We start from the raw sequence: 12,527 nt of genomic DNA, 5'->3' as shown, positions 1-12,527 counted from the left end.
ACAGTAAATGATAAGTTATATTTTGCTGTCAAAGGCCTAATATCTACCAACCAACATGGTTTCGTTGCAAGTCGCTCCACTGTCACTAACTTGTCTATTTTCAATGATTACTGCATTTCAGCCTTCCAGAACAGATCTCAAGTTGATGCAATTTATACAGACTTCTCTAAAGCGTTTGACAAAGTATCGCACCGAATACTCTTGTCGAAGCTTGCATCATTGGGTATACACTCCACTTTTTTGTCTTGGATCAAATCATATTTGTCCAACAGACACTGCGTTGTAGCCGTCGATAATACGACATCCCGTGCATTTATTGCATCCTCCGGTGTCCCACAGGGAAGTATTCTAGGACCCCTCCTCTTTATACTCTTTATTAACGATATTGGTTCTTGCTTTTCATTTGCAGAACACTTGTTGTATGCTGATGATCAAACCTGACTTGCACAATGTCCGGAACTGGTGCTATTTAAACCATCTGTCACTAAATATTAGCAAATGCTTTCACGTAAAATATGCTAAATCAAACAACACTTTGCATACTTCGTATAATATTGCTGGCTTACCTTTGCAATCCGTTGAGGAAATTAAAGACTTAGGCGTTATTTTCGACTCTAAGCTGAATTTCACCAGCCATGTTAACCACGTCATAAGACGATCATATGCGATGCTAGCATTCGTTCGCCGAAATTGTTCTGCATTTACCAACCCACACACTCTCAAAACATTGTATTGTGCTTTTGTTAGATCAAGATTAGAGTATGCCGCTATTATTTGGAGACCGTACCAAATAGGTCTGTCTAATCGGATTGAGAGAGTGCAGAAAGTCTTTCTTCGTTTTGCGCTCCGATCTTTAAACTTTTCTGAACCTGTACCATCGTACCGCTCTCGATGTTTACTAATTGACTTAAAACCACTTGATAGCAGACGGTCTATTCTATCGTGCTCATTTATTATTCGTATTATTTCTGGATCTATTGATTGTCCTTCCCTCTTAAGTAAAATTCAATTTAATATACCCAATATGAGGCTCCGACAGTACGAAACCTTTAAAATTGGCTTCTCGAGAACCAACTATGGGATGAATGCTCCGATTCCTAGGGCATGTTCAGATTTAAATATGTTTTTCAATTCTTCTGGTGCTGATTTTACATGGCCGTATGGCATCTTAGTCAATCATCTTAAATCGTTCTTTTCTTAGTAACTAATAAACTATTGTACATTAGCTTAATATAGTCTGTAAGAATGTATCCATTCAAAGACAATAAATAAATAAATAAATAAAATAAATAAATAAATAAATTATGGAGGGAACACTTCTCGAACCTGTTAAACGGTAACAGCTGCGCATGTCATAGAGAATGTGAAGATCCCGATACCCCAATCGTTGACGACGGAATTGTCGTTCCGTTACCCGACCATGACGAGGTGAGAATAGCAATATCACGGCTAAAGAACAACAAAGCCGCGGGCGCCGACGGACTGCCGGCTGAGCTATTCAAACATGGCGGCGAGGAGCTGGTAAGGTGCATGCATCAGCTCCTATGCAGAATATGGTCGGATGAAAACATGCCTGCCGATTGGAATTTAAGTGTGCTCTGCCCAATCCATAAGAAGGGCGATCCTGCAATTTGTGCCAATTACCGCGGGATTAGTCTTCTAAATATCGCCTATAAGGTTCTAGCGAGCGTATTGTGTGAAAGGCTGAAGCCCACCGTCAACCAACTGATTGGACCTTATCAGTGTGGCTTCAGACCTGGAAAGTCTACCATAGACCAAATATTCACAATACGCCAAATCTTGGAAAAGACCCATGAAAGGAGAATCGACACACACCATCTTTTCGTCGACTTCAAAGCTGCATTCGACAGTACGGAAAGGAGTTACCTGTATGCCGCGATGTCTGAATTTGGTATCCCCGCAAAACTAATACGGCTATGTAAGATGACGTTGCTCAACACCAGCAGCGCCGTCAGAATTGGGAAGGACCTCTCCGAGCCGTTTGATACCAAACGAGGTTTCAGACAGGGTGACTCGCTGTCGTGTGACTTCTTTAACCTGATGTTGGAGAGCATCGTACGAGCCGCAGAACTTAATCGCTCAGGCACAATTTTTTATAAGAGCGTACAATTGCTGGCGTACGCCGATGATATTGACATCATCGGCCTTAACAACCGCGCTGTTAGTTCTGCCTTCTCCAAACTGGATAAAGAGGCAAAGCGAATGGGTTTGGTGGTGAACGAGGACAAAACGAAGTACCTCCTGTCTCCAAACAAACAGTCGGCGCACTCGCGTATCGGCACCCACGTCACTGTTGGCAGTTATAATTTTGAGGTTGTAAAAGACTTCGTGTATTTAGGAACCAGCATTAACACCGATAACAATGTCAGCCTTGAAATCCAACGTAGAATCTCTCTTGCCAACAAGTGCTACTTTGGACTAAGTAGGCAATTGAGCTGTAAAGTCCTCTCTCGTCGAACAAAACTAACACTCTACAAGACTCTCATCATGCCCGTCCTAACGTATGGCGCAGAAGCTTGGACGATGACAACATCCGATGAAGCGACGCTTGGAGTGTTCGAGAGAAAGATTCTGCGTAAGATTTTTGGACCTTTGCACGTTGGCAACGGCGAATATCGTAGACGATGGAACGATGAGCTGTATGAGCTTTACGACGACATAGACATAGCGCAGCGAATAAAGATCCAGCGGCTTCGTTGGCTGGGTCATGTCGTCCGAATGGATACAAACGCTCCGGCTTTGAAAGTATTCGATGCGGTACCAGCTGGTGGTAGCAGAGGAAGAGGGCGGCCTCCTCTGCGTTGGAAAGATCAGGTGGAGAGGGACTTGGCTTCACTTGGAGTGTCCAATTGGCGCCGGTTAGCACGAGAAAGAAACGACTGGCGCGCTTTGTTAATCTCGGCCAAAATCGCGTAAGCGGTTATCGCGCCAATTAAGAAGAAGAAGAAGAAGAATTTATATACAAATGCGCATATACATACATATATATGCTTACTCAAGTAGGACAGAGCCAGATGTCGAACGTTGCCGAACGCGGGGGCCGATTGTCCTCTTTGTCGTTCGTTCCGCGCTCTCGCTTGCAGTTCAAGCACATTAGCTTACATTTGCTTGCATACGGAATAGATTCGTATATTTGATATGCCCATATGATTTGTATGCATCTTTACATATAGATTTGTTCTTTTTGAAAATTGCGCGAAATTGTATATGTATATGCATGTTTATCTATAGTATTATTTTAAAACATGGCGCTTATTCTGACTAAACTACAATATGTACAGATATGAAATATATATCAAAAGAAAGGTTTTGATGAACATATTTCCGGAAAATTATAAAAATTAAAATTGGTTAATTTGTTCATGAAATATTTGCGTGTAAAGTTATCAAAATTTTCATATTGATAACAGCGATGCCTATGCAAAGCGGGATGACACACAAATATACGCATATATAGGTATGAGTACGTTTGCTTTGTTTAGTTCTCTTTCTAATGAGCACAGCATTGTATACATTTGGATTCTCAATAATTGTTTTGTTTTGTTCTCTTTACTAATAAATATGTGCAGCGGGTGCTGCGAATTTTTTTCAAAATTTTGTTGTGATGGCAATAATTGGTATGAATTGACAATTGAATTGAAATTTAACAATTCACTTAAAACAACGGTAACAGTGTAAATTAGAAAGAGTTTTGGACAGACGCAAAATAGAATTTATTTTAAGAAAAAAGTACATCCATATTTAATTTTAAAATATGCCTAGAGGACGACCAAGAAGAGTTCGTAGAAGAGTTCCTACTTTAAGTGGAGGAATAGAGCAGGTAAGTAAGTGATAAATGTTTGAAACGTCACGTATTGGATATGATTGGTAGAAGCATCCAATTTTGTTTTCGTTCATATATGGTACAATTGAACTACAATATATAAACGTATGTATGTATTTAAAAATTTTGTGTGCGTTTGATCCTTTTTGCAAAACTCAAAATTTTAAATAGTTTTAAAAAATGAGGAGAGAGAGACAAATTAGTTATTTATTTGATACTATTTCAAAGGTAAACTGTATTTGGGCTATTCTCAGAAAAATTTTATAGTAATAGACGATGCCCAACGCCATTTAAAAGAACACTATTACCCATCAAATCAACGAATTTTTTGACAGAGATATACATTTTTAAGTGTTTTTTTTTTCTTTGTATTGTATTCTATGTGTGTACATGTATATTTTTATGTATGCAGCCATTATCAAATCATAAATGAATATGAACTTTGAACATTTTTTTTACCATCCTTCTTAAAATTTTTTAAAACGTAAAGATCTGTGAAAAAAAAGTGTCACATATGCTGTTTACTTTCCGTGGGGAAAAAGCCCACCCGATTTTCGGGAGTTGCATACTAGTATACATATATTAGTATACAACATATTAAATACAAAAATTAATAATAATAACATTAAAACAATAGGTATTATTAACAAACTTGGTTTTATTTTAAATTCTTCAAGTAAATCAAATTAATAATAATCACTTCTTATGCATATGCAAGTACAAATACGTGAATTTATATATGTACATATGCGCATATACATACATATATACGCTCACTTAAGTAGGAGAGAGCAAGATGTCGAACGTTGCCGTTCGTTTGCTTTGTTTGCTTTGTCGTTCGTTCCGCGCTTTCGATTGCAGTTCATTCAAGATAACGACAAATGAGCAAGGTAACGGCAATGAGCAAGGTAACGACATATGAGCAAGGTAACACTAATGATCAAGGTAACGACACATTTTTTCGTGCGTGCAGCCGGCTAAATCGAATTATAAGACGTTATCACGTCAAAAATTATAAGACAGTGACTTTAAATTATACTAAGGGCAATCCTAGTTATAGTTTGAATTAAAATAAAACAAAAATAAAACAAGATAAATATGTCGTGTGTGTATGTGTGTGGACAAAAGGTTGATCGTCCTCACTCGAAAGTGCAGAGTGCTGAATATGAAGAGTTCTTTCACCTTGACTGTGTTGATTTACTTCAGACAGATATAGATTTCTTACTGTATAACTGTATCTTTGCACGACCTGCTCTGCCGATAGACGCTCTTCTATTTGGTCTCAAACTTTATCAGTTCCTCCGTCTGAAATAAAAAATAAAGAATTTGGCAGTACAAATGTGCACAATAATAAACAACAAATTACATTGTGTGTTGTTGTCAAAGTAATAGTTGCGCTTATAACGGAAACTAGTCACATACTCTCTGCTGTAAATGCTCTGCATGAAGGAAAAAACACAACTAATACCAATATCAGATAATCTTATTGCAGAAATTTGCTCTTCGCACTCTAAGCTCGAAACAAAAGATGCCACTCTCTCCCTAAGCTAACTACTGAGGTAAAAACTCTCAAAGGCATTGTTGCTAACTCTGCTAATATTCTCGGCAGCTCAAATTCAAATCATACGAGCACTTCGCTCTATCTAAATGGTGATGACGTGAACACCCCCACCAATGGAGAAGTTGATCCGAGTAGTGCAGTTTCTGATGACGGTGTCGACGTTCTACCACCCGACTATGACGAGGTCTCGAGAGCTATTACAGGGCTTAAGAACAAGAAATATGCGGGTGTGGATGGCCTGCCGGCAGAGCTCTTCACGGCCGGAGGTAATGAGCTAACGAAAAGCATTCAAATACTCATAAGCTATAAAAGGGAAATGCTGCTCACTTACGCTGATGATATCGACATTGTTGGCATTAGCCAGCGGGCAGTCAGTACAACTTTCTCCACTGCTGAAAAAGAATCCCATCGAGTCGGTTTTGCGGCAAGCATCTTGCGGTAAAAAGCGTACGCGTATTGGACATTTGTGAGCAAACAAAGTAAACTCAAATATGTTCTACCCAACCCCTGTAGAGGGCGCAATGTCTCAGTATTGTAGCGCACAACCCTGCATTTAGCGCCATCTGGCCATATTAAAAGCATCATAAAACAGAGTAAGTCTATCAGTACGCAATTCAAATTATTTGTTATAGTTTTTGCATTAGAGAATCAGAATGTATAAAACTCATTGAACATCCCCATCTGCAATCGGGAAAATTTAAATTATTTGAATATAATTATTAGCATGAGATTTCCATACAAATTATTTCAAACTAAATATACCATTACGTTTTATGTTATCGTCCTGATATACAAATTTCAGAGAACGTTAATGTATATTACGTTCTCTGCAAATTGTATTGACTCTTGAAATCCAGCGTATCGCGCTTGAATTGAAAATTGCAAGAAATTATTTACAAATTATTATATTCATGTATTTATTTAATTGTTCAAAAAATGCTACCTTCACATGTGTCACCCTGTTGCATAGCTTCACAACACTACTTCGAGACTCGTTAAATGACGCATTGTTGTTGCTTTGTGTGCTGCCATACTATTGCACGTGCGCCACATTCTACACATTTATTTACATCTGCTAAGTGAAGTGCTAGAAAATGCACAAATTTGCGCTGAGTACATAATCATTCACCTCTAAATTTTTCTAAAAAGTATATTTTTGTGCAGACTTTCATTCAACCTGCCGCCGAAAAGTTGTATTTTTACAAAACGTTTACTTTTTTAAGTTAATTCAACCAATCGATTCGGTAACACTTGCTGCCGTACCACGAGAGCCGCACGCACACAGTCTTGCTGCTTACTGACATTTCTGACAGCTCGCAGAAAAGAAGATGAAATCTTCGAACATATTTTTGTGATAATTTTTGTAGGAATTTTTTGGTTAAACTACTGAAATTTTTATAACAAATCAACAAGTACATGTGTAATTTCCACCGGCAAGTGTTAACTACTTGCCCAAGTTTACGAGGTACAGCAGCGAAACGTAATTGAAAAACAGGCGGTGCAAGACGGTCCCAGAGTGCTGTGAGCTAAAAGAGAGTGGTGTGTTGCGTGCTGTGTGCCGACTTTGCATGCGGCTGCTGCCAGAAGAATCTCAAGCGCGGGCAGCTGTCAAACGGGAGCAGAAAATTCTCGCAAAAATTGTGGCTGAAAGAACGGCATGCACCTGCGACAACCAACAGCACCAAAGTGTATAAGAATTGAAGGCTCCAATTTGGATTACGCGATTTCCCGGTAGTTAGCTGCATTGCAGCAGCGCCATTTTCTGTTAACATTTGCCAGCATAATATTGTATGTCTGATTGGAAATTATACTCTCCGCGATAACACCATCAACTGTCCGTCAAAACTGCCGCCACAATTGTCGCCATCATGGATGTGTATGATGTTAGCGACGATCTTGTCAAGAAGCTGAATGATTGGAAGCTAATTGGCATCATATCAGGCAAATTTAATGAACTGAAAGAGAATTATTCCAAAGTTAACTTTGTAGAACATGTACTGATCGACTTTAAGTACATTGACAAAATTTTATTAAATGGAAAATTGCGCGAGGAAAAGTGCAATAAGAAGAGCTCTGATTTTCGAATGTTAGGCAATGAGCAGTTCTCGCTTAAAAACCGCAAATATTTTCAAGTACTATACAATTTTTCACTAAAATCCACAAATATACTAATCATTTCTATTTACAGGCTCTGGAGCTATACAATAAAAGCATTTGCTATTCGGAGCCTGGTTCCGAGAATCTCTCCATAGGATACGCCAATCGTTCAGCGGTGCTCTTCGAATGGAAACGCTTTCGTGAATGTCTGGTCAATATCGAATTAGCACGCAAAGCTAGCTATCCGGCGCGTCTAATGCATAAATTGGATAAGCGCGAGAAGGACTGCCGTCAAATGCTAGCCACACAACCACCCGATGTGCAGCCATTCGATTTTCAAATGTCCTTCGAACCACACCCACAAGTACCCAATATTGCTGATTGTCTCGAATTGCACTATACTGAGGAGGAGGGTCGCTTCATCTCCACAAAACGTGAATTGGTTGTCGGCGATCTTATTGCCACCGAAGAACCATTTTGCTCGACACTCTTGCCACCGATGCGTTACATACGATGTGCCACCTGCAAAGTGGAAAATTACTTATCGTTAATACCCTGTGAGAGTTGTTGCTCTGTAATGTTCTGTTCGGAAGATTGTCGCGATCGTGCTGTCGCAACTTTCCACAAATATGAATGTCCTATTATTGACTTACTGCATAAAATGTTCAACAAAATTCACGGCATTGCGTTGCGTGTCTGCCTATCGGCAATCGAGCACTTCCCCACCATCGAAGAGTTGATGGCTTTCTGCGAGGAACCGGAAAATCAAAATAAGTCTGCGTTCGACTTGGACTATACGAATTTTACGCCACGCGAGCACTATCGTGCCATACACGGTCTAGTAACGAATCAGCATTTGCGTTCCGTATCAGATCTGTTTCAACGTTCCGTCGTATGCGCTGTACTGAAGCACTTTGTTATCGAGCATACCCCATTGAAAGAGTTTCTCGGCGGTGAGGAGGGTGAGAATTTCTTTACCGAATTACTATTCCGACATCTGCAGACATCACCATCCAACATGCACGGCATTGATTTGGTGGAGCAAGTGAACGAGACAAAAGACGATACAACACATTCGTCTGGCGCATTCGCCTTTCTATCGCTACTAAATCATTCGTGTGCGCCAAATACACTGCGTGTGTACCAGGGCACAAAGGCATATCTGTTCGTCTTCCGTCCAATACCTGCCGGCGGCATGCTGTACGACACATATGGGTGCGTTATGAAATCGATTAAATTCATTTAAAAAAATTTTTGTTTTGTTAACGTCATTTTTTTTTTGTTCTTCTGCAGCGCACATTTCGCAATTTTCACAAAAGCGCAGCGCATCGAAACACTATCTATGCAGTATCGTTTCACCTGTAAATGCGAAGCCTGCGAGAATGACTATCCCAACTATAGCAAACTACAACCAAAACTGTTCGTACCCTTTGTGAATGACGAGACGGACATGAAGAGTCTGGTCAAATATGATTATGATTTTGCATTGGAGAATTATCGTAAATACTGTGAATTCCTGACGCAACATGCGAACGCCTATCCCTGCGCCCAAATTAGCTCGGCCGAAGAGTGCTTGAAAATGGCGCTGCACATACTCGTCGACGCGGTGCCGCTAAAAGCTAAAATGTAAAATGCTAATTGCCACCAGAAACACACACACACACGCGCACGCACCACGCGTATGCTAACATTGTTTCGCTGACGATAAAAGTAAAATTTTGTTTTTCTTTAATTGAATCATACTTTTAAAACATAACATACACAACATGCGCATAAACCCATACATACACGATGAAATGTTGCCATAAATTAAGAGATCGACGTGGCGAAAAGGAATTTTCTTGCAAACAACTCACTCAAGTGTTGGCTTTAATAGCATAATTTTTTCTAAACCTAACAACCAGGACGAAAGGGACACACACAAAAATGAGGCGAAAACTGCGTAACACTAAGCTATTTATTTAAAATTCAGAGTGCTGTTGTATTTTAAGCTCAGACTGGTGCTGAAATGAACGCCGCTCTGGCGTAGCCTCACGAAAATACGCGCATAGAAATCATATCGAATTGCAAAACAAAAGAATAGTAACAATTTTTCACTTTCATACCTGTAAACATATGGCATTTGTATGTACGAGTATGTGAAAAATCAAATCTTTAGTGTATTTCAGACGAAAGTTTATTTATTTTTTGCGCCAGTTTGCAATTTAACGCCAACAAATCAAGCAAATGTTTTAGCTATTGTATTTTGCGGCATATCGAATGACTTTTTTGGCCTAAGCTTAAAAGCTTTAAATGCTGCTGGAGATTTTGTATAGGCACAAGTGTATTGAACAAACTTTTTGTGTATATTTTCTAAGCTCATAATTCGGAAAAACGTAATGACTTTCATTTCGCACAAGTAAAGACAGGAAGGCATATTTTCTTTCATACGGACTAATAATTCAAGTTGAAACGGGCTTGAGTTTGCGAGGGACAAATAATATGTTTGTATATTTTTTATTGTGAAAAAGAACAATATTTACAATGTGTTAACAATTTGAGGAGAAACTTAAATTTACATAATTACATTAAGACTTTGTATGATTATCAAAATCGTGTCAAAAAGTGAAATTTGTGTTTGCAATTAATTTTGAAACAAGGCGAATCTATCGGTAAATCAGCTGACGTGTTTTGTTTTTTTCTTTCGCCGTGTCCATGTGGCTGTCAGCCCAGAATGAAACAAGGCGGATGCATTTTTGTTCTCTATTTTGCCAATACTTTTCTTTGACAATCAAACGTAGAAAACATTGTTGTTGCTCTAGTGCTACCACCTTTAATGAATGCGCCTGAATTCCTTGCAAAAAGCGCGAAAAGTACTGGTATTTCGTATATAAACATTTCTTGCATAGTTTTTAAAGCAAAATTCTACTCAATTGCTTGCAAGTTAGTTGAAAATAAATATATTTTCTATCGATTATCCAACTCTTCATGGAAGAGTTAACAGCTCTCAGCAGGTTAAATGCTGAAAATAAAATTCTAAACTAAAACAAAAGGCATCAATGAAAAATTAGAAAATTACAAACGGACTGAGTTAACATAACCAACTCGATTTGTGAGTTTTCTTTTTTTATTAAAGTACGACTGAAAATACACACAAAAAGTTTCTTAATATAGTACTTTCTACTGAATTGGTATAAAAAGTGCGACCAGGTTAATATTAAATTTACTTAATATTTAGATTTTCTATACATTAAAAACAACTCAGTGAGAGCCTTCTTATACATTTTATTTTCTTTATTTTTCTCGCATATGTAATTTCTTATTTATTCAGAAGCATTTTATTGTATGTAAACGCAGTTAAAGAGATATTAAAAACAAAACAAAAAACGAAACGAATAATAAGCAAACAAGAAATCAACAACACTAACTTCACAAAGCAAACCCAAATGAAACAAAAAAAATAAAAATAAAAATAAAATTTATTTTAATAGATGAAACTAACAGCGCATAAATGTCGCTTTTTTAATTTCACATATACATATGTACATGTGCACATGCGCGTGTGCGCCATAAGAGTACTTATATATACTTGTACATATGTATATGTGTATGTATGTGTGTAAAGTGAAACCGTTATTTCCCTCAAACTTCCACTACTCCCCTGCTTGCTGCACCACCTCCCTCATCTGCTCACAGTATTTTGCTATATAAATCTAGCAAATCTCTGTTTAAACCCAATGCGCTTGCGCGCCCTGCATCCGCATTGCGATTATACACCGCCGGCAGCTGCACAAATTCACCTTGAGCGCGTCGTTTCGACGGCACCAACATCGTCGAGGAATCGGGTAGTGTCGCACCACCACCACCACCACCAGCAACAATATTTGCTTTAGCACCCGTTTCTGCATCATCTAACTGCTCCTCTCCACCATCAGCCAACTTGCTCGCTGTGTCCGTCACCTCATTCACATCCAAATCGAAAAATAAAATATTGCACTGTTGCAAATTCTGTTCGAATTGCTTTTGGAAGCTATTCGCATCGATTGGCTGCAGCTCTTCACTATCCGTTTGTGGCAAATTTAGCAGCTCTGCTAGATGATCGACGCGTTGCTTCGCCACCCCACCTGTGCTGGCATCGGTGTCTGGTCGCTGTTGTTCCGCTATTTCAACGCTCTTCACATAGATATTCTCACCGATGGTTTCAACAAATTCACTGTAATAACTCGCATCCACTGCCCGCACAAATGTGCCATCCAATGATTGGAACCCGAGGCGGATGAGTAATGAAATTTTCGTATTGAAGCATTGCAGCCACGCCTTATTCGTGAGATACACACCCCACTGCCCGTCATCGCCCAGTGCATTCCAGAAGTCTAGAAGCACATTTTTTGTGAAATCCACGAGCATTGTTCGTTTCGCATCGGGCCGTAGTCGACTGATGGCTTCTAGGTGGCGAAAAGTGATGTCGAGTAAATTTTGTGGGTGTTTGGAGATGAAAAGTTGCCACTTGTAGATCATTGTCATGAGATTCCACAGCTTGTCCATGGAACTTTTATCGAGACGCATAATGGATGAGGTGGCTATGTCGTTCAACATGTATTTGCAATGATCGACGGTAAGTAGTTGAGAATTGTTGTGCGCCGAGCCGACGATCAGAGAATCGATGAATTTTGGCTCCAGTAGTACGACGGTCACATCGTGAATAACTGCAAAAGAGTATTGAAAAGGAAAAAATTAGCAGGATTCATAAAAATGTGCGAGCCACGATTAATAGAGCTAAAAGAGAGTGTGCACGTGCTGTCTTTTTCTGAAAATAAGACATCCTCTGAAAGTAAGACCTATCGTGAATTTCGGAACTTTTTATACAATAAAACATCCCCCGAAAAGAAGCCCTAGTTACAATTATGTGATAAAAAGAATTCGTTAAAAAAAGCTAAACTATAATATATTTATCTATGTAGTAAAGGGGTTTCCAATAACGTGTTATTGGTGAATGGATTGCGCTATCGAGAGATAATTAACGATTTTCTATGGCCGCAACAAGAC

At 39.0% G+C, this 12,527-nt stretch overlaps 2 protein-coding genes across 2 annotated transcripts in view; one reads left to right on the top strand and one right to left on the bottom strand.

The window, feature by feature from the left end:
- Window positions 1-6,587: 6,587 nt before the first annotated feature.
- On the top strand, window positions 6,588-9,882 carry LOC128866176 (SET and MYND domain-containing protein 4). Its single transcript, XM_054106704.1, has 3 exons — window positions 6,588-7,537; window positions 7,594-8,717; window positions 8,796-9,882. Exons 1-3 carry the CDS (start codon window positions 7,274-7,276, stop codon window positions 9,130-9,132), a joined length of 1,725 nt encoding a protein of 574 aa, XP_053962679.1. The 5' UTR covers window positions 6,588-7,273; the 3' UTR covers window positions 9,133-9,882.
- A 1,060-nt stretch (window positions 9,883-10,942) lies between these two features.
- The window catches only part of LOC128866177 (uncharacterized), a 37,010-nt gene continuing 35,425 nt past the window's right edge, over window positions 10,943-12,527 (bottom strand). Inside the window, exon 2 of the mRNA XM_054106705.1 lies at window positions 10,943-12,187. Coding sequence (XP_053962680.1) covers window positions 11,172-12,187 — 1,016 coding nt within the window. The 3' untranslated portion in view covers window positions 10,943-11,171. The remainder of the gene's footprint in view (window positions 12,188-12,527) is intronic.

The sequence above is a fragment of the Anastrepha ludens genome, chromosome 6, assembly GCF_028408465.1.
Source record: "Anastrepha ludens isolate Willacy chromosome 6, idAnaLude1.1, whole genome shotgun sequence".
NCBI lineage: Eukaryota > Metazoa > Arthropoda > Insecta > Diptera > Tephritidae > Anastrepha > Anastrepha ludens.
Note: the sequence above shows the minus strand (reverse complement) of the source record. Positions and strands in the feature narration are given on the sequence as shown.